At 34.1% G+C, this 23,325-nt stretch overlaps 1 protein-coding gene across 1 annotated transcript in view; it reads right to left on the bottom strand.

Annotated features, from left to right (window-relative positions):
• The window catches only part of LOC118185539 (uncharacterized), a 28,821-nt gene that overhangs the window by 3,849 nt on the left and 1,647 nt on the right, over window positions 1-23,325 (bottom strand). The window contains exon 3 of the mRNA XM_085820995.1: window positions 5,172-5,272. Coding sequence (XP_085677121.1) covers window positions 5,172-5,272 — 101 coding nt within the window. The remainder of the gene's footprint in view (window positions 1-5,171; window positions 5,273-23,325) is intronic.

The raw sequence follows: 23,325 nt of genomic DNA, 5'->3' as shown, positions 1-23,325 counted from the left end.
TTGTATGTCTCCCAGACGATGCAATACAGTCCGTACAACGCCTAGGCAAACTGAGTATCAAATTCTCGATCTGATCTTGGGGGATATTACACCACTCAAAAAGCAATGCCCTCCGAAGTTCTGGTAGACATGTAGGAGGAGGTTGACGGGCTGCAACTTGTCGGCCAAGCATGTCCCACACGTGCTCTACTGGATTCAAGTCCGGTGAGAACGCTGGCTAGTCCATACGGGTGATATCCTCCGATTAAAGGCATTCGCTTAAGATGTTTGCACGGTGAGGACGGGCTTTGTCATCCATAAACACAAATTGTGCGCCCATGGCGCCCCGAAACAAATGTACATGTTGTTCCAGAATGACGTTCTGATAGATTTGGCTTGTCATGGTTCCAATTTGAACATGAAGGTCAGTTCTGGAACCCAGAATAATTCCACCTCAAACGAGCACTCCTCCACCACCGTAACGGTGTCGTTCAATGATGTTTTCTTGGTGGTAACGGGTACCTGGAACTCTCCATATGAAAGTCTGACGAGAATCAGACTGCAAGCTAAACCTGGAATCGTCGGAAAACATCACACAAGCCCACTGTTGCGGTGTCCACAATGCATGCTCTCTGCTCCAGGCTAACCGCAAGCGACAGTGAGTTGCAGTAAGTGGAACGCATCTAACAAGTCTACGAGCATATAGACCAATCTGCCCTAAGCGTCTGTACTACACAGTCTGCCTTGAAATTGTCGTACCAGTGGCTGAAGAGAGCTGACGAGATAGGTCTGAGGCTGTGCTCCGCCTGTTTCTTTTGGCAGTAACTGCCAAATACCGGTCCTCATTCGGCGTTATATCTCTGTGGCGACCTATGCTGTAACGTCTACTCACGTTACCATCATCTTGGAATCGTTGCCAAAGCCCGGAGATGACACTCTGGGCAATTCCAAGTTCGTCTGATATTTCAAGTTGGGTACGCCCACATTCCAGACGGCCGATAATTCTACCACGTAAAAAATCATCCAAATGCATCCTTTGTGTCATAACTATTCGGTTATTGCACTGAAGTGCTTATAAAGCGCCTGCGAACAATTTTACTTCTTTGCCTGTATTCCTTATAAATCACTCTCTTACACTCTCGTCATTGTGACGTACCATCGGCGTCATCTGGTTACTTCTTGAAATTTGCATATGATTCTTGAAGATGTGTGTAGTGATTTTACAGGTGATATATTTATTTTAGAGTTCGATTTCCGCGTGACTCCAAATTATCCTTAATTTATGGACATGAGTGTATTTATGAACTTTTAGCTAGACAAGGCATTCTGCATAATGCAATACCCTCTGTCTCCTCATCCAAACAAACTTATTTCTTTCTTTCTTTCTTTTTTCAGATTCCTGTCTGATACAATTTTTTTATTCCAGCAATTTGTTTATTTTTATTGGTATTTCGATGTACGTCTTAAGTACGTACATCGAAGTACCAATAAAAATAAACAAATTGCTAAATAAATTTATTTGTACGTACGTAAGTATTAGCACGTCGTTGAAAGTTAGATACCCTATGAAATTATGAAAGTTGGTGGAGATCCTGTCACCAACTTTCATAATTTAAACATGTAGAATTTTTAAGGAATTGACACCTCTTTATTACATAAACAAACAGTATTCAATCCAGTTTGTTTCCACTCTTTGTAAAATGGCTTTTTTCAGTTTCTTCTATTTTGCTGGATCCTCTGATTTTACTAGAAGCTTTATTAAGAAATCCTATATGTACAGATTTCAAACTGATCCAATCTATTACCGTTTGATCAGCCATATTCAACTCATTGTATTGTATCCATTAAGTTTTCCAACTGATTGTATTGTATCCATTAAGTAATCCACTTTTTTTCAGTTAAGATCCTTTAATTTTTAAAGTAATCCACTGCTAATTGTAAAAGGCATGTCCCAAATACCGATTATTTTTTTGTTTCAAAATGTTAGGAAAAAAATTCAGCATTAAAAATTAAATTATGACCTTTTTCATATGAACAAAAGATAGCTTATTAAGAACTAATTAAAGTGTATAGCAAATGAAAGCACAGATTTATCAGAGTTTTGTTATGTCATGCTTATCCTCAACTAGTGATAAATCACACTACTTGTCAATAGTTGCACTGTTGATGGAATAACATACATGTACCTTTTTATTTATTTGACATAATGCGTTTTTGTCTGTCGGTATCAGAATAAAAGTAGAGGTGAAATGAATATTGTTTGTTACATGGAAATATATTATTTTTATTGCAACAATCAGAAAATAATAAAATTGAAACAGTCAATGAAATTCCATACTTTGGAAACTGGTCTCATTATGTACCAAAAACAGATTCAAAAACTGTTATGGAAATTATTATGAAGCATGTGGAGGAAAGACTAACTACTTATGTAGATTGCTGGCAGACATACAATACGCAGGAACTGGAGAAAGCTGGATACAATCATCTGAGAATAAATTATAAATTTAACTTTATTCATATGAAAATGCTCACATCCAAAACATAGATTATGGGGGTTCCACAAAATGGTGAAATGAAAAGCAATGACATATGCTCTGCACCACATTAAATTGTATCCAGAAGAATTTATGTGGCATCAATATGCCAGATAAACCATATTAAAACCTTTCAAAACTATATTAACAGCAACTGTAGATATATGCCAAAAAGAAACTATATGCAAGAAATAAGTGTAAGTGAGAAGATGTGTGCAAGTAATAAATGTAGGCATAATTCTGCTTTGCTTCACTTTTCCCATAATGTTTTTTTGATTGGCACTTTTTTTAATGATATACATATTGTGCTTGCCAATTTTCTTTTATGGTAGATATTGCACCACACAAGTACCTATTTTTTTTCTAATTAAAATGAAAATGAAGCATCTCCGATATCATAATGGACATCATTTCCAGTTTTATTTCAAACTCATTGGGGTCTTTTTAAACGGTCATGATTTCAGAATAAATTACTCAAACTGATTTTTGTTTAAAACTTTTAATGGGTTTAGGGCTACTAAGATGTTGATTAAAAAAAGAAAGAATGGGGAAAAACAGCAGATGTATCTGAATAGAAGTTGATGAGAAACTTGTAGATGCTTTTACAAAACCAAGAAAAAATTCATGTAATGTTACGAAATGCCCAGCCGTGGTAAGATAGCTTTCCTGCAAAGTGAGGTTAAAGTTGCCAGAAAGTGGCAAGGAAAGGCAAGGTTGCCAGATTTAGTGAAAAATTGGCCATTCTATTAATAAATAGTTAGAAACAGAAACGTCTAATAAAGGAAGAAAATTTTATGAGGATCTGTATGGGCGACATTTACATTTTTTCAGCAGATGGCTGCTGCTCGGCAAAATGACAAATAAATATAAGTGCATAAAGCTATGCAAGTGATATGAACATGCATGAATTGGCTACTGTCATGTATTTGCAAAAATATGCTTAAAACATGATAATTCTACTGAATGTAAAAATTGAAGAGTGAACTTAACGTTTCTATTACAGAAACAGAAAAAAAGACTGTGTATTCAAAGAACATTGAGCAGTCAATTAAGTATTTACTATAAAAACACATTAAAAAAAAAAAAAAAAAAAAAAAAAAAAGACAACTAAAGTGATAATTTAGGGAGAGACAAAAATTTAATAAGAAAATGGATAAAGAGAGGAAAAAAAAAAAAGAAACAATTACAGAATTTTAAGTGCCACAATTATAAGTTCAAAGCAAATTTTATGCAAATTGATCAAAAATAATTTTAAAATAAATAAGATGCACATGTATTTACTCTTAAGCAAAAACTTACAACATATTAAACAACATAAAAAATTAAGAAAGAGCGACAAATAATAGTGTAGTAAAACCTTTTTTCTCCCTTGTGTTCTAAAATTCTGCATCCTGAAATTAGCAAATATATTGTAAATTTGAAAATTTGGCAAAAATTTTTTTTGTTTGTTTCATTAAAATAAGTGTGCACTATAAATAAAATTTACTGATTAAGGCAAAGCACGTGAAAGCTATCGTTTGGCATGCCAATAAATCTAATATTTAATAATAAATATAATTAGACAAATTTCTAAATTACAAATCTAACATATTTTTCAAATCACTTTCATATTGTATTTAATTTAATACATTTAATTTATTTGAGGCAAGTGAAAGCATTACCATGAGTGGAGAATATTCTTCAATTAACCCTCAAAACAGCCAAGGGTTTTGACCCTGAAACACTAAAGTTCCACAAAAGGCCATGAATAAGACATATTTTCTTGATTATAATTTCAAAATGACGATCTCACTTTGTACCTTGACTCCTTTTTTCCAATATACATCCTTATAAATAAATACATAAGAAATCCTCATAACTCAAAATGCATGTGGGTGTATTTAAAAGTATCTTGACAAATACTTTTAAATGCATATATGCAGATCAGCTGCTTGTAGGGCTACAATACACTTAAAAGAACATCTTGGAACACAAATCACATAAAAAGAAAACAGTTCCTGTTACTTTCTCGTTAAAGCAGCCAATGTGTTTAGTTGTCAGAGTTGTAAGCCTAATCGCCTGATAAGCAAGGAAGTACTGAAATCCTTTACAGAAAAAGTTTACTTTTATTTTTAAATAATCTGCAATGGTCTGCCCTTGATAGCAGTGAACTTTATGTGTCATTATCCTTAACACATAATTGCTAAGGTAAAATAACAAGTTGTTATAAAAGAAGCATTTTATCACTGTGCATTTCAGCAGAAAATTAAGAAGAAAATAAAATTTAAAAAAAAGTAGTTACATATATACCTTTCCCCATTTGCAAAACAAAAATTTTGTTAAGCACATAACCAACATAATATTAGCTATCTGAATTTCACTTTATCATAAAAATATTTCAAATATCAAATTTAAAAAAATAAGATGTTTGATATTTTTCAAACACCATGAGATTTTCCAAAATATTAAACAAGTCACTTTTAAGACCGTAATAGCATATGAAAAGCAGTTCTAAAGATATATAATACTTATACATAAGATATACATTCAATAAAAAAATTAAAGAATTCTGAATGCTTATTTTAACCAGAGGAAGAAATAAAAATTACTAATTTTTGTACTAATATAGGAATTTTATATGTATCAAATGCAGAACAAGGAAAATATTATACTTACAGTCATGTATATATTTTATAACTTCCAAATGTGGCGACTCAGGACTAGTTCGTTGCGCATACTGTCTTCTTCCATTTAAATGGTGAAATGGTGGCTTAGAGCTTAGAAGTTAAAAAATATATATATATAATTAAAAATGTTTTTAAATTAAGGAAAAGATCTAACTGCTAAAACAACTTTACAGTCATAGTTTAGAACATATTTAAAAAAATTACTTTGTTTCATATATAATGCTGATAGTTTTTACAGGTCTTAACATCAGTACAATAGATATTAAATAATGGATATTAACTATCGGAAAGTTATATTATTCAGATTATAAGCAATGGTGAAATAATACATTATTTTAGATATTAAAATTTGATAAATTTGGAAAACCATGTAGATACAGAACAAATGAGACTTATTTTCAAGCAGCATTTTTAATTACTTATTATACGAGGGCCATCCAGGAAGTAGATTACGTTTCCGTCTGTGTCCGCTAGGCGCGGGGCTAACGCGGCCATCTTGGGGTCAGAGCGTTGCGCAGCTCAGTCTGCATCTAGCCGTGCTAGTGAGAGGTTCGTGCTGTGCTCCGTTCAGATACTGTGACGGTTTGAAATGTCTGTGTTAATTGAAAATCCCGCGAGCTGTGAGGTGCGCTCAGTAATAAGGTTTCTGACTGCAAAAAACTGTAAACCGATAGAAATCTATCGGCAGCTTCGTGAAGTGTATGGGGACAACATTATCACTGAAGGTGGAGTGCGTCAGTGGGTCATAAGATTTCAAAATGGCCGAACCAATGTTCACGACGAAGATCGAAGTGGGAGACCCAGCATAGTGACCGCCGAACTTCTCGAAAAAGTCGATGCTAAAGTCCGTGAAAATCGAAATTTCACAATAACGGAACTTTCTTTGAGTTTTCCACAAATTTCGCGAAGTTTGTTGCACGAAATCATCAGCGAAAAGCTTGGTTACCACAAGTTTTGTGCAAGATGGATTCCAAAAATCTTGACAGAGGACCACAAAAATCAGCGAATGGCTGCAGCGTTGAACTTTTTGGACGCTTACCATAAGAATGGTGACTCTTTACTCGATCGCATCGTTACTGGTGACGAAACATGGGTGAAACATGTGAACTGTGAAACGAAATTGCAATCAATGCAGTGGGGGCACACAAGTTCTCCCCAAAAACCCAAGAAATGCATGCAAACAATGTCGGCAAGGAAGATGATGGCGACTGTTTTTTGGGACAGAAAAGGTGTAATTTTGGTGGACTTCCTGGAAAGAGGCACTACAATAAACTCTCAAAGGTATTGCCAAACTCTCCAAAAACTCAGAAGAGCAATTCAAAACAAGCGCAGAGGAATGTTGAGCTCTAAGATCTTGTTGATTCACGACAACGCCCGGCCCCACACGGCAAATGTCACTCGTAAAGTTCTTGAATCTTTCAAGTGGGAGTTGTTTCCTCATCCGCCGTACAGTCCCGACCTGGCACCGAGCGACTTCCACCTATTCCCAGCAATGAAGAAGTGGCTGGCTATGCAGCGTTTTGATGACGACGCACAGCTGCAAGAAGAGGTAACGAAGTGGTTGAAGGCGCAGGCGGCCGAATTTTTCGACGAAGGAATTTCCAAGCTCGTACATCGCTACGATAAATGCCTTAATTTGTATGGTGACTATGTAGAAAAGTAGTATTTGAGTGTGGCTTTCATCTGTATATAATAAAATTTGTTTCCTATACTTTGTTTATTTTTTTATTCCAAAACGTAATCTACTTTCTGGATAGCCCTCGTAATTCTGTAAAATGCAGTTGAAAACAGCATCATAAGATAAGATAACTAACTCCAGTTGAATCTAATATATAATAGTAAATATTTTCATTACTCTTAGTATTATACTGTTGTATGCTACAGGCTCATAGAGATCTTTTTAAATGATTACGGATACAGATGAACATATGGAACTTTACCAATAAAAATAACTCTTACAAGCAAGCAAAAGGATATTTTCCTGTTACCATGCAATATCTGTTAAGATTTACCATGCTTTTTTTTTTTTTTTTTTTTTTTTTTTTTGGTGACTTTATTGCATTTTAGATTATTTTCTCCATTACCATGCTACTGGCTCAAAATTAGGTGAAAGAAAATGATTGAAAACAGAACACCACAGAACATTCTTTAATTTCATGCCAGAAATCCTCCTGAAGCTCATAGTGCGACTAGAGCCTGCACTTTTTTTTTCCAGGTAACTTTTCATTAATTTTCACAAAGTTGTTCCATTTGTCAGTTTTAACATTAAGCAAGGAATTGCCATATATCTCTCTCATGTAATTTTTCCAATCGTCTTTTTTGTGATTCATTTGAAGCAGTTTCAAAACTGAACAGGTGTTAACTGTCAGCAAATGAATCATACAGCAGCAATGAAAGGAATGCATGACTCAACAAACCACATTTGCATTGACTCACCTTTCTTTCCCTCACCATGAGTGACATTATGTCTTTGAGTTATATTTTAATTTCATGATATGGTTATTCGAATGCAATCTTGCCTTGTGAAGAACATTCTTTCTTAAAGCAACAGACAGCCAATTCTTTATCTCCTGTCAATCTCAAACTGTGGAATCCATTGGGAAAAAACTTATTACATAAAAAATATGATCACATGAGCGATGGTTATCATGGCAATTATTACCAAGAAAGAACCAAATCAAACTCATGACACCTGGTACAAGGAAAATATACTAAAGCAAAAACAAAGCCATTTTAGCCATCCAAATACAAGCTAAAATGCTTCTTTCTTGAAAGAAAGTTGTATCATCTTTGCTTCATAGTAAATTACAAATTATTAACAGCATTTAAAAAAAGAGGGGGAGGAAAAGAAGACATTTTAACATGCACAATACTCAAAGCTCTTCTCATGACGAGTGATCTGTAAGTGATCATGAGCTTATAACATTTATATGAAAAAAGAAAATAAGATAACACACAGCTTACTCAGTGCTTATCTAATAATGAACAAACCCTAAATGACCATGATTAGAAGTGTCAGACTACATAATGATGGTTTTGCAACATATGCTGGTGATTTATCAATAAGTTTCCTGCGATTTAAATAATAGCATACTTCAAGATAATTAATAAAGGTGCCCTAAAAAACTCCCATCAAATTATCCAGTTTTAAATTAAGTAAAATTACACCTTAATTTCCAAATGACCAAAGGCTTGGCTACTGAACTCTCAAGCTCCTAAAACAAACATATGAAAGATGTAACCACTGCCACTTTATTCTTTTACATGATAATTTAAACACAATTCAAGACGTACATACACTGCTCGACATTGACAATACAACACCAAGAAGGAGTGGTCAGAAATTTATGCAAATTTTAGAGTAGACGTACATCACCGAGTTATGCGAATGATGTGAAATGCACAGCTCTACGGCGCACGTGAAGTAAGAAATAAGGTAAAAAACGTGCAGAACGGGCAATATTCATGTCATTATTTCTGACAGACGAATTATCGAAGAAAGTTGGTTTTTGTCCCGGAGGATACGTGTAATAGGAGAGAATGCCAGGCTACCATCAACGAAGGCACTTCCAGCAGACAGATTTTACGAGGGGTATGGTGATCAGACTGAGAAAAGTGAGTTGGTCCTTACGTCAAATCGCAGCTGATACCCACATGGATGCGAGCACGGTGCATCGGCTATGGCAAACATGGTTGGAACAAGAAAATGTGGGAAGAAGGAGGGGTGCAGGTGCAGCCACAGTGACTCAGCACGCGTGGATCGATGGATCGACGCATCTGCCGACAAGCTGTGGCGGTCCCCCAAGTCACTTGTACCACGATTCTGCAGCATATGCAAGATACCCTGGATGTTCCCATTGTCAACCAGAACCATTTCCCGTCGGAAAATGGTTGAACAAGGCCTGCACACACTGCGTCCATTAAGAAGACTGCCACTGACCCCACAGCAAAGATGTCAACGTTTAGATTGGTGCCGGACTGGAGCAATGTGGATGACAGAATGGCGAAACGTTATGTTCTCAGATGAGTTACGCTTCTGTTTATCCAGTGACAGTCGCCGCATACATGTGTGGTGTCGACGTGGAGACAGATCTAATCCGGCAGTAACTGTGGAATGCCCCACCGCACGACAACGTGGCATAATGGTTTAGGGCACTATTGCCTACGATTCCAGGCCACCTCTAGTTTATATTCAGGGCACTATGACGGCCCAACGATACCTGGATAATGTATTGCGGCCGGTGGCAATCCTCTACCTTCAGGGGCTGCCTAATGCAATTTTTCAGCAGGATAACGCCCGACCACACAGTACTCGCATCTGCCAACATGCTCTGCAAGGTATACACATGCTTCTCTGGCCACCGTACTCTCCTGACCTGTCACTAATCGAACATGTGTGGGATGTGATTGGATGTCATTTGCAGACTCTGCCTCTGCCTTGCTCAGAAGATGAACTGTGACAAATGGTTGAAAGGGAATGGAGAGCCATCCGCACTCTTGCATCATCGGTAATACAAAAATTGCAGTTGGGTGCATCATCGGTAATACAAAAAAAAAAAATCTGATACTAGCGAAATTTGCACCTTGTTTTTCTATTCTCGACCTTGTTTTTCATTTACAGAGAAATACAGAGTAGTGGTTTTGATATTTTCATCAAACATGATCATCTGCAGTTTGCAATCTGCCATATTCAATTTCTTTCAGACAAGAAATATAATGGCACAGAACATAAGGCTAACACAGATACCACAGATCGTATACAAGACAACAAATGAATGAAAAAATGTAATAGCTTCAGATAACATTACCAGAGTCAAAACCTTTAGGTGCCTGGTGTTTTACTTTACAGTCATCTGATTGAAAAATAATAACCTTCTACAGTGCTTACCTTTTACAGCTTGCTTGCTTTACGTATTATTGCAACCACTTTAGTAGAAGTTGCCAAATTTTCAGAATGCATTAAACTCTGTCAACCACGCAAATAACAATTATTCAGACAATTATATACATGGCAAATATTTAGTTTTCAACGCTATTTTCAAATGTGTTATTTTTGCTATATTGCAAGCTCTAACTGCTTTTGTAGAAAACTTATGATTATTTTGTTATTTTAAATATGATTTTAAAATTCATGTTTGTGGGATTTTTCTATAATAGAGGAAACAGGTGAAATTTCTGAGCAATAAAGTATTTTGCCATAAACTTTCTAAAGGAGTAATGGTTTGAATCTTTTCAAAAAGCGATAGCTAAGAAATTTTTAAAACAGTAACAAAAACCTTTTTGTTTTGCGGTTTTGCAGCTGAAACCATCATTTTGCGGTTTTGCAGCTGAAGATGATGGTTCGGTAAAACCATCGAAACTAGTCCTGTGAAAATTTTGTAAATTAACGCTGATTTTTGTTGTTTGACTTCTGAATTAACAAAAACCTATTTGTAACTAGGTTTACTGGTTATTTTAGAGATAAATATATAGTTGAAATGTAAATAATGAATTTTTTTTTTTTTTTTTTTTTTTTTTTTTTAAACAATCAAGTAACTGTTTTTCTTCTTCCATAAAATTTGCCAAACTTCACCAAGGTAGTTGTGATAATACATAAGTACCTGTTTTACCTGCTTGACAAGATTTTTGCTCTTATGGTGACATGTTTGAATGATACATTTTTTTTCTTCATTTCAATTTATAAACAGGTTTGGATAAATTTAAAAAAAAAGCAATCTTAGCTTATACACAGATTGGCTTACATTTAGACATATACGGTATATAAATGAAAGAAGGTCTGCCAACTTTGAACTCTGTACTCAATCGAAAAAAAAATAACAACAAGGACTGATTCTGTTATAAAAAGGCAAGCTGTTTTTGCGGATTATGGTAAAGCACACTAAGGCCACCTGCCTAAAGGGAAGAAAGTCTTCACAGAGAGCTTGTAACAGGAAATTGGCTCTATTCATGTTACACATAAGTAAAACAAAGAAACTCCCATTTAGCTAGTTCCTTCTGTGGGATTTAAACTAAGGTCAAACTTACCAGTATTCAGCAAATTTACCGTAGTAGGCAATTGGATTTTTAGGAAGGCTATCTATCTAAAAGAAATGTTGCCTTCATGGAGGAGTTTTTAATGGAAACTGGGTAGTATTCACATTACACATTAGGAAAACCCCAAAAACTTATATGCAGCCAGTCCATTCACAAGGATGTGTATCCATGTCAAATTACCAGCATTTAGGCACTTTTACTATTTAGCCACAGATCTGCATCTGTATGCAACATGCAAGTTTCACAGATCTCAGTCTGATACTTTTATTTAATTTAATATACATTTACTAGTGTAAAATACATCACTTTGATCATTTCTTCACTCTACCTTATCAGTACTACATATTTAATCCACAATCAGCGTATCTATTATTACTGGAAATATGTAGTGTTTGTATAGAAACTGCAATATGAAATATCTTCTAGCACTAAGATGATTTTCAAAGCTTTGTTGATGTCTGGCTGCATTTTTCATACTTTTAAACTTCTACACTGTTACCTGATTCAATAAGTTTGCACTCACAAAAGAAAAAAAAAAAAAAAATACATCTTACATTTAACTCAAACTACAACTAACTGAAAATAAACTTTTTTTTACCAATAATTTATAAACACAATATAAGCAGATAAACACATATATGAATAAATGCATGTACTAAAGTTCTGCGTGTATCTGTTAGCTTATTATTTTATGTTACTTTCATTCTGAGAATTGATAATCTGGGAACTTGAAAAATAGCATTTTAAAATTCTAGATTGTCAAATATTGTATCAATTTCCTTTTTATTTTTTATTTATTTATTTATTTATTTTACCTTTTTTTACCTGCAACATTTTTAGCAGCTAATTCTTTATCACTGCTTATTATGTGTGGTTATTTGTTATCACATATATACTTGAAAATAACTCCAAAAATACGCAGTTCCACTGAAAGCTGAAACTGAGGAATGCAGATAATCAGAAAGTGACAACTATTTTATTAACTGAATTATCAAAAATCCAAGTTATACATTATTTTTAATATTTTATATAGTATTATGGTACTTTCTGAGCATTTGCAGTCCGAAATTTTCATGGGGGAAAGAGATATGCTGCCAAAATAGTTACCTGTCAATCTACGACATCAGCAAAAAGTATTTACATGACAACCCAGGTATGTGCATAGTAAATGTATTTTGACAGCTGTACAATATGGAAACTGTAGACTGCTCAGTTTATGCAATTCACTGATACTTTTTTAAATGGAAAAGAATGCTGTGTACATGGAGAGAGCAAAAAATGAGGATTTTTTTTAAAAAAAAAAGGTAAGTGCTTTATTATCAATGTTTCTTGTGTTTTTAATTTTATTGATTGATTGCTCTTATATGGAACTTGGTGAAAAATAAGTTCGTGTCTTCCTGGCAGGATAGAAAATAATCTAAAGGTACTTAGATTAGTATTTTATTAGTAAACAAACAAAAAAACAATATATTATTTTTATTATTATTTCAATAGCAGGCACCAGCTTGTTATAGGCATTAGCTACTACTACTATGGTCAGAAGCCATGGTCACTACATTATGGAGGTACCTAATAGGTGGGTCACTGTTATCTCCTATGAAGAGAGAGAGAAATTCACATCAATGCCTTCCCCAGGATTCGAACCCAGCCTCTTCGGTATGGCAATCAGAGTCACTAACCACTTTCCCGCCTAGGCTGCATATACAAAATTTATTCTCCAAATTTCTGTTAAGCTTAATAATAATGCAATTTAAAGAAAAACACACCAACAAAAAAATTTAAAGTCAAGCAAAAACACATCTTAAATTAACACAGATTTTAAATAAAACTCTATGTTGTTTGAAATAGATCCCTCTTCTTCAATGGGAAAAAATCTGTGCACAGATGACAGAAACAAACAACCAAATTTGCACAATCATTAGTAGGCAGAATGAAAAGGAAAAAAAAAAAAAAAGAATGTGGTGCATTCTGTCATGAAAACAGTACTAAAATGAGGAGATAAGATAATAGAATTTTGAAAGTATAAATCAAGAAACGAATTAGAATCACATTAATCAACGAAGAGAAATCTTTGTGAATCTAAGCAATCAAAGAAATTTAATTAACCAACTGATGAAGCTTTATAGATAATAAATTACAAATATAAATTCTGGATATCCTGTTTGCAATTTCCTATTTGTATGTTTAGTAGTACTGCTATATGAGGTGTTCCACTCAAAATGGATCCCAGAAATTGTCCCGTCATTACAAAAATATTTGACCACTCAATCAGTTACAGCAAAATGCCAGAGATGAAATCTGGGCAGTGATACAGGGAACTTACAACCTGAGATTCTGGCAGCCAAATTCATGAACTTGTAACCACATTGAACTGCATTTAGAAGTTAAAGGAGGTCAATTCCAACACTTCTTGTGATTTACTTTTCTTTCCCACATATACATGAATGTCATGTTCAAAATTAGTTTAATTTTCTCCTCATTTATCTCCTTTACACAACAGTTTCTGGAACCCATCTCAATAAGACACTATGTAAAAGCTGACCAAAAATCTACTGCAACTCAGAAATGGTAAGCACTACATAAATGAAATCTTATAGGTAGAAGCATTTTTCCTTTAATACTGCCTAACTTATAATTAATTTTTACTTCCTGTTGCTGTAAATAAGCCACCATGGAAGATCAGTGTGATATCCCACTATGCAAATGGTACAGTGATCACATTCCTCAACAAATCTATGGATAACTAAGCGTCAGTTTATAGGGAAAACACACCGAATCAATATAATGTGTGCATTGGCTTCACAGGTTTAACCATCATAATTTACAACATCCAGGACCACCTGCAGCCACCTAGGCTGTCAATCCTCAAAACTGATGAAAATGCACTAGTCGTTGAGGAACTCAGCCAAAATGACAAATGTATAAACATGAGACAGGCAATGGCAACTCATACATATCATAAAAGGATCTGTGTTAATGCTAATCTAAAGACTAAGGCACATAAAAAATGTATGCTCACTGGTTACATGACTCTTGATAAGGGGATGATGGAAATCAGGAATAATATATTTGATGATCTTTTGGTTTCTCTTGGGATCACTCAGAAATCTTTTATGGAATCATCATGTGTGATGAATCTTGATTATTTTATTTCAATCCTGAGAGCAGAAGGCAATCCATAAAATGAACATGCATTCATGTCATAGAAACAAAGATGGCTGTAGTGCAATAAAGCAAATGGGGCAGATACTGAATGACATTTCCAAAGGACATGATAACAATGCTTCTAACTACAAAATTTCCTTCTCTAGTTCTTAGTTACAATGTACTGTAAATTATCTTTTTATCAGCCTTAGTGGTTTGAAATGCTTCCCCGCCCCCTTCTTTTTACAGGAACATCTGCTTAGTTAACTCATATGAGTGCTTTTAAAACAAACATTTAAATGATAAAGTTTTTGAAAGGCTTTTCAGCAGTACACAACCTTGAAAACATGCATAACATTCAGATTTAGATGAATGTTCACAATGTTTCAGATTTTTAAAAAAATTCAATGATTCAAATTTAGACAAATATACAACATATAGATGATAAATACACTCTTAGAGAAAAAAAAAACGACGTACCAAGAAGGAGTTATCCGAATGGGATGAAAATCGGTAGAAGTGATGTACATGTACAGGTGACAGGTGAATGCAGGGCCCGGACACCCGGATGGCTTAATATGACAAATTGGGTGTCGTCCGGTACCCGCACCTATTTAGAACAACACAACCCTGGCGACTTCCTGAGAAAAACAAATGATTACAGTTTGAGAAAATGATGATTTATTGAAATGATAGAGCTTCACAAAGTGAAAAAGTCAGTCCACCTCTGGCCCTTATGCAAGCAGTTATCATTGATTGATAGAGGTTGCGAATGCCCTCCTGAGGGATATCGTGCCAAATTCTGTCCAACTGCCGCATTAGATCGTCAAACATCCCAAGCTGTTTGGAGGGCCCTGCCCATAATGATTCGAACATGCTCAATAGGAGAGAGATCCAGTGCCTTGCTGGCCAACGTGATGTTCGGCAAGCAGTAGAAATGTGTGCAGTGTGGGGGCGGGCATTTTCTTGCTGAAATGTAAGCCCAGGGTGGCGTGACATGAAGGGCAACACAACGGCCTTAAAACTTCATCGATGTACCGCTGTGCTGTAAGGTTGCGATGGATGACAACCAAAGGGGTCCTACTATGAAATGAAATGGCACCCCAGACTTATCTCTCCTGGTTGTTGGAACGTCTGCCGGAAGACAGTCAGGTTGGTATCACACTGCTGTCCGGGACATCTCCAGGCTCGCCTTCACTGGTCATCGGGACTCAGTTCAAAGCAGGACTCATCACTGAAGACTATTCTACTCCAATCAGTAACATTCCAGTGTAAATGACTGCAAACGGGCTTGATGTTGTACAGAGGTCAATGGTAGTCAGCGCAAGGGGTGCCGTGACCTGAGCCCCCTTTCTGTGAGCCATCTCTGAATGGTCTTTGAGGTCACAGAAGCACGAGTTGCACGTACAATCGATGATAATGATGCATCTGGGGCTATGAGTGCCGCTCTGACGATTGCTCAGTCTTCACATTCTGTCATTTCTCTCTAGGCATACCGCTTCCTTCTTGATGCTGTGTGCGGCCATGGTTTACCTATTTCTGCTAACATCATCTAATGGTGGCATCACTCCTGCTCAAATGTCGACCTATTTGCCGATTAGACCAACCGGCTTCTTTGAACCCAACTACACGACCTCTCTCAAATTCTGATACATGCGCATATCGTTCACGCACCTGTACGCAAGGCATAGTTACTCTCTACCAGAGTACACGGATTGAAATTCGTGAAGAATTTATGACCTGGAATCATAATTTCTCCTCTTAAATATCCTCCCAGTTGCACAGATCAGATGTGCTGTAGCGACAACCGTTCATTCATTGACAGCCAAAATGTAAAATTTTGCATTTCCCGTCGAAACCTGTATGCAGATCAATTTATGTCCATTTTGCTTTATATTTTCTTGGTGCGTCTTTTTTTTTTTTTTTTTTTTTTTTGTGTGTGTGTGTGTGTCTAACAGTGTACATAGTCCCTAAAAATTAACAGAAAAATTCATGTTTACTGAATATAGGCCTACTATTCTTTGTTTACTCTACGAATCATGACTTTTTTCTCAATAGATATGGTGACATGTTTCAGTACGCTTTGGTTATATGCACAACCATGAAAAGTTGTCAGTTCCTTGACATCTTTGTGAATTGGTTTGCTTGTGAATCTTTGTGAATTGTTTGTATATTGGTTATCTTGATAGCTCATTGCTCTATTAGCCTCTTCATTTCAGAGTATTATATATGATACACTTCAGTTTCCTTCCATATTCCCAACATATCAAATGTGATATGGTAGTGAAGTATCACTGGCTGACATTTTAAATATGAGAATAAATGATGCCGAAATGCCATGAAACTTATTTGAGTGGAATGTCTTTAGTGTTAATTTTTTTTAATGAACATTATTAACTATTTTATTCTTGGAACGTAAAATGTGCAATGTGCACTTACAATGGGCATTGAGTTTAAAAATGTTTCACACAATGCAAGCAGCTTAAACTTTTATGTATAAATATGACAAGCTATAACAGGCACGGGTACTTAAATCCTTAAGTGGTTTGCTTCATTATTGTATGGAAGTAACTTAAGTATGTAAACTCAATCATTATTACTAATGTTTGTTTTATTTTGAAATTTAAGTTTAATTTTAAATACTAGGATTTTTCTTTATATTATAAAAATGAACATTTAATAACTATCTGAAAGAATCCAAATATTTCAATAAAAATCTGATTTTATGAGTTTTTTTTATACTTATTTATGAACATTCTTCCATGTTAAGCTTAACTGGGAAATATGCTAGAGAACACAGTAATGTTCAGTGCTACAAGGCCATGGACTGATCGGAAAACATTCCCCCAGCATCAGGTTTGAAGAGACTAATAAATACTAATAAAATAAAGTACTTTAAAATAAACAAGAAATGTTATGAGGAAAATCAAAAATCTATGTGGTCAACAGGCCAAAAAGATTCAAATTCCAGGCTTTAAACGCTTTTTACATATATTATTGGTATGTTTCTGAATTTAAACAAATTATTTAAAGAATATATCTAAAACTGTGATAAAATTTCTTACTCTTAACTTATCTCAAATATAAATAATTACTTAAGAAACTTAAATTTCATTATTCCATTCACTGACCAGAGAGATGATGATTAAATATGAAGTGTATAAAACCACAGGTTCTCGAATGGGTGTATGGCATGTATATACTTGCATTGGTTATCGTTATATATAGACTCGAAACTATATAAAAAATATGCCAATTAGATTAAATGTTGAAACGGGGATATGGATAATCAGAAAGTAGCTTAATTTCTTTAGGCAAAGAATTTTAATATTAAAATAAACAAAATAATTTTTAGTACAGTAACTGATTATGTATTTAGTTTCAAATCCTGTGTAAATACATATGCAAACACACAAATTTGTTTAATTTTAATTGAAATAAAAATGGGATGTGTATTTTGGAAAAAAAAAGAAAAAAAGTGGTGCTCAGTGGAGTCGAAAGCATAACTGGCAACCGGGGCAAAATACACTTTTGGCGCCCCCCCCCAAAAAAAAACACAGTAATATAATCAATAGAATATATTCGTAATAAGAAAACAATGCAAATAATAATAAACTGCTGAATCTGCCATAAAATACACTAAAATATATTAAGAATAGTCACTACCTAACTACCCTAGCATTGGATTTGGAAATATATGTGTGTCGACGGAAAAATCAGACATACGATGATTAGAATTAGTTAAAAAAGCATTATTTATTTTACATATTTTTATGTAATTGTTTTTAAAAAAGTACAATTTTTAAACAAATAAAATTTTAATACATATTATAGATAAGTAGATATATTTATAAATAATAATATAATATTATAATACATTAATACAATTAATTACTATGTATCATTTTTCTTGCCCTGGATGAAGCAAATTTATCAATTACTTCATCAAAGTCGATCCTTTCAATTTTTCTCTTTCCACATTTAAAAATGCTAGATGACTTAGGGGATCTTGTTCGATCGTTGATTCTAAATATGTCAAAATCTATTTCAATCTGCTGAACGAATGTTCATTAGCCTTTGATGATAAAATAGTAAGGAGTATTTGAAGTGAGACTCTTAGGTTTGGAACAACATTTGCTCTATAGATCTGTAATGGAGTTTTAGATTCTGTTTCTGTTTCACAGCGGAGTAACATCTTGCAGTCACATTCACTGCTCAAAACAATTAGGGGATATTGTGGGTTCGGTATGAAATAACCAAATAATCGACAACTTTTTTAACAAAAGGAAATAGAAAAGATTATAAAGGAAAATTTACAAAGCTGGGAATATGCAAATTTAGTCTGTGACATCGAAAACTATGCGTTTTAGATAAGGAGTAAGAAGCGACCTGCAGCATTCCTTTTGTAGTAAAAGAATAAAAACAATTGACATGCATTGAATGTTTCATAGCAGTGAATATGCGATGAATCGGTAGCCAGAAAGGCCATCAGTCATTTACAGGAGAATCAAAGGCAATCTATTGTAGTGGAAGCGTTAGGAGTTTCCCAAAATGTCATTTTCAGACTATGGAATCGGTTTCTGGAAACTGGATATGTTTGAGAAATTCGAGACAAGGTCGTGTTATTGTTTTAAAATATAAAGTGGAAGCTATACGTTCATTTCATTTAAATACATATATATATATATATATATGTGTGTGTGTGTATCGGTTGATCTTTACATTATGGTAACTTGGCGATTTTTTGGCGAAAATTTGGCGACCAACTCTCCTACAGCAACCCTCTATTTTTTTTTTCCCGCCGCCATTTTGTCTTCACGAAGTAAAGACATGTTTCTTTTCTTTTTATCTACTGAACACTTCTTCCAACAATCTACTAGCCGAATTACACTTATGCTAGAAATTTTATCTAACAAAACTGCTTAATCATGACAAATATTCACTGCAAAATTGGGAAAAAGTGCACAATACCATACTCCTTACGTGTTTTTCAAAATAACACATAGACATAAACCATGTACACGTCGACTTATTTTTACTTAAAAAAACATCCCAGAATTACACAAAAATGGCATTGCGCACACTCTTCACTATATCCATGTACACTGCTTTTTTCTCATAAATTAGAAAAATTTCACGAAAATACATGACCATTTTCTGAATCTTTAAACCCGGTAAAAAGAACATATATGAAATTACCTGATCGCGAAAAAGTATATATCCTTTCCAAATATGAACATTTCTACATATAAAATAAATAAAATATCCAAAAACTTTTACCTCTAAATCATCTATTATATTATAAACGTCACCAACGAATTCATACCGCAAGCATTACAAATACTTAGTGTCAAATATTTAAATTACTTCCATGCACGTTTACTTCAACTAAAACGTATACCAAATTCCTACAAACATAAAATTCACAAAATAACTATCATTTAATTAAAATATCACTAAACCACGTACACATCGACTTATTTTTACTTAAAAAAAAAAAATCCCAGAATTGCACAAAAATGATATTGCGCACACTCTTCACCATATCCATGTACACTCCTTTTTTCTCATAAATTAGAAAAATTTCACGAAAATGCATGACAATTTTCTGAATCTTTAAACCCGTTAAAAAGAACATATATGAAATTATCTAATAACGAAAAAGTATATACCCTTTCCAAATATGAACATTTCCACGTATAAAATAAATAAAATATCCAAAAACTTTTACCTCTAAATTATCTATTATATTATAAATGTCACCAATGAATTCATACCGCAAACATTACAAATACTTAGTGTCAAATATTTAAATTATTCCGATGCACGTTTACTTCAACTAAAACGTATACCAAATTCCTACAAACATAAAATTCACAAAATAGCCATCATTTAATTAAAATATAATTAAATTCAAAAACACTACTTAAAATATAAATAAGCACATACATTAAATTAATAAAAATTAGGTTAGAATCCTAATTACTTTAAACTAAATCATTGCTAATAACAATTTTCCCAATAATACCAAATTATTTTACTTCCACCTTACATTTAGAACTATGCATAAAAATAATATCCTCAAATAATTAAAAATACTAACTTACCTAATCTTCTTCAGAATCTTGATTACGTGTCCGATAAACTTTTCTTATTTCTGTTTCAGGATCTTTAAAATCATACTTATAGTTCACAGCAAGGTACCAGGTAAAATAAATAACTTAATAAAACATCTTTACTTCTATCTCGCACAACCTTAAAGAAACACTTATTACTTACCCCTTTCAATCCCACTAAATAACCATTTCGAATTCACTTTAGTTAGGGCCATGGGATCCAAAAATTAACGAACACTGTTTCACACGACACAGAATAAAGCCAAATACAAAATTTCCAGATTTTTTCCAGATTTCTCCCCTTTTCCGATTAAAGAACCGTAATTCGTCCATTAATATCACATGACATATCCCATGATCTCTCATTTCCCTCACACAAAATAATGGGTAATCGGAACTGAGTACTGCTCACATTATTACCAAAGTCCCAGGTAGTAACCTTTATCGCCTCCAAAATGTCGCGAAACTACCAGTTACCATATTCTAAAGATCAGCCAATGTATCTATTTTTAGAAAAATAAAGTGGTCGGAAAAAACGTTTTGGTAAAAGTACAGTTTAGGGTACCCTTTAGCGAAACTTGGTGATTTTTGGCGGTACATGGCTACCGATTTTATGCAATTCTTTGACTCGTTATTTTGGCATGCGTACACAAAGCCAAAATAACAAGACAAACAATTGCACAAACTCAGTATCCATGTACACATTGACTTATTTTCACTTAAAAAAAAATCCCTGAATTGCACAGAAATGGCATTGCACACTCTTTTGACTTTAGCCATGTATACGTCGACCTATTTTCACTTTAAAAAAATCCCCAAATTTCACAAAAATGGCATTGCGCACTCTTAACTTTATCCATGTACACGTCGACCTATTTTCACTTAAAAAAAATTCCAGAATTGCACAAACTTGCATTGCGCACTCCCTTTACTTTGTCCATCTACACATCGATATATTTTCACTTAAAAAGTCAAAGGAGCACCAAATTCTAAAATATAGGCAAACAAAAAATACATAATCTCAATAAAATACATTTTAAACCAAACAATAAAATAACATAAAAAAGGAAAAATATGTTATACATTTAAGCACTACCAAAAGCAAATATTAACTTACCATGATTTTCGAGTTCACTTCGTACACCCAGAGCCACGTAAAAATCAAAATATCAATCATACTCAAATGACTTTTTTCAAACCAGGTACTCTTTCTGATCGAACGCTTCACATAGTGACCATCTGAACCTTTCTTCCTACAAACTGCTTCAAATGCATCTAAATGGTTTTTACATTTGACTAGACGCATAGCCTTCCTACATACAGGACGCTTATAATGGCTACAAAGTAAACCTTCATTTACCCACCAGTCAATTAAAGCTCTTTTCCCCTTTTGCTCCAAATCGTACAGAAACTTCAAATTAATCTTACTATATTCGACCATTCTACCGTCTAAAGAATCAAACCAACATACACCACATGAGCACTTACAAAACATCCCATGATTCAAAATTTCCCAGAATCATGCATCCGATTACGTTACAATAGGGTTTCCATAACATTCAACTACTCAGGCTACCATAAATGAAACAACAACTTGGCGATAAATCAAACAACAACTTCGCCATAATACAAGGGGTACCTTAAAGTCTACTCTACCCAACATTTTGTATGCGGAGATATTTAGTTGATGTACTGCAAACATTTTATTACACATTTTATCAGACAAATTGTGAAAATAAATAATTAATTATATTACAATAAATATTAATTTTAAATATATTTTCCAGAAATTGATCAAAATAAAAACTTAACTTTTTCCGGAAAATCTTGTTTGGAGACCATTTGCGCTCCTTTTGCGAGCGACGCCCAGGGCATCATACACCCCCTTGGCCCCCTCGCCATGCCACTGGTCGTGCTTTAAGATTATTTGCATCCCCACCCAGAAGGTGTGAAAAGATATTTACGAAAAAAGCAGTATGTTAAAAAGCAGCATGTGAAAGCAGTTATATGGCATTCCTTGATATGGCCAAAAATATTTATGTGGCAACCCAAGCATGTATGTAGCACATGTCTGTTTAGCCCAGCATGCAATGAATGAGTTTGTGCGATTTTATAATGTTTTTTAAGTGAAAACAAATCGATATATACATGAGGGAAACAGAAAAATATATATATATATATATAATTGAAAAAGAAATTGTGTATATATATATATATATAATTGAAAAAGAAATTGTATATATATATATATTTCTCAAAAAAGTAAGTATCAGATGTTTCTTCCTTTTTTTAATTTTACTGATTGATTGCTCTGAGTTCTTAGCAAGTTACCATTTTTAAAATGGCTAGGGTCTTTCACGCATTACCTTGGCAAAAAATTAATCGCCAACGAGTTCGTCAATACTCTCCAAAGTGGAAAATGCAGAATTACCCACTGCTTCATGCCTTTCGCAAAATCGCCAACTTGAAAATAATAAGCCAAAGAACTGCACAAACTGGGTATAACAAGTCAAAGAATTGCACAAACTTAGTATCCATGTACACATTGACCTATTTTCACTTGAAAAAAAAAAAACAGAGAATTACACAAACTTGGCACTGCACACTCACTTGACTTCGTCCATGTACACATTAATACGCACCATATAAGCGGGTGATTCTTCACTTTACCCCTTTCCAAAATTGGCAATGAGTTCATGACTTTTCAGTGGGAGTGTAAACCACCAGAAACTAACAATATTTGCAATAATATAACCATTAATAAGAATAACTTTAGAAAAAAGGTCTACTCAAACACCTGATTAAGCAGGCTAAAGGCAATACCTTCATTACATCTGCTACAGTAATCAC

This window comes from Stegodyphus dumicola, chromosome 7 (genome assembly GCF_044657685.1).
Source record: "Stegodyphus dumicola isolate Sdum_Otavi_A_Nest chromosome 7, ASM4465768v1".
In the NCBI taxonomy this organism is placed as follows: domain Eukaryota; kingdom Metazoa; phylum Arthropoda; class Arachnida; order Araneae; family Eresidae; genus Stegodyphus; species Stegodyphus dumicola.
Note: the sequence above shows the minus strand (reverse complement) of the source record. Positions and strands in the feature narration are given on the sequence as shown.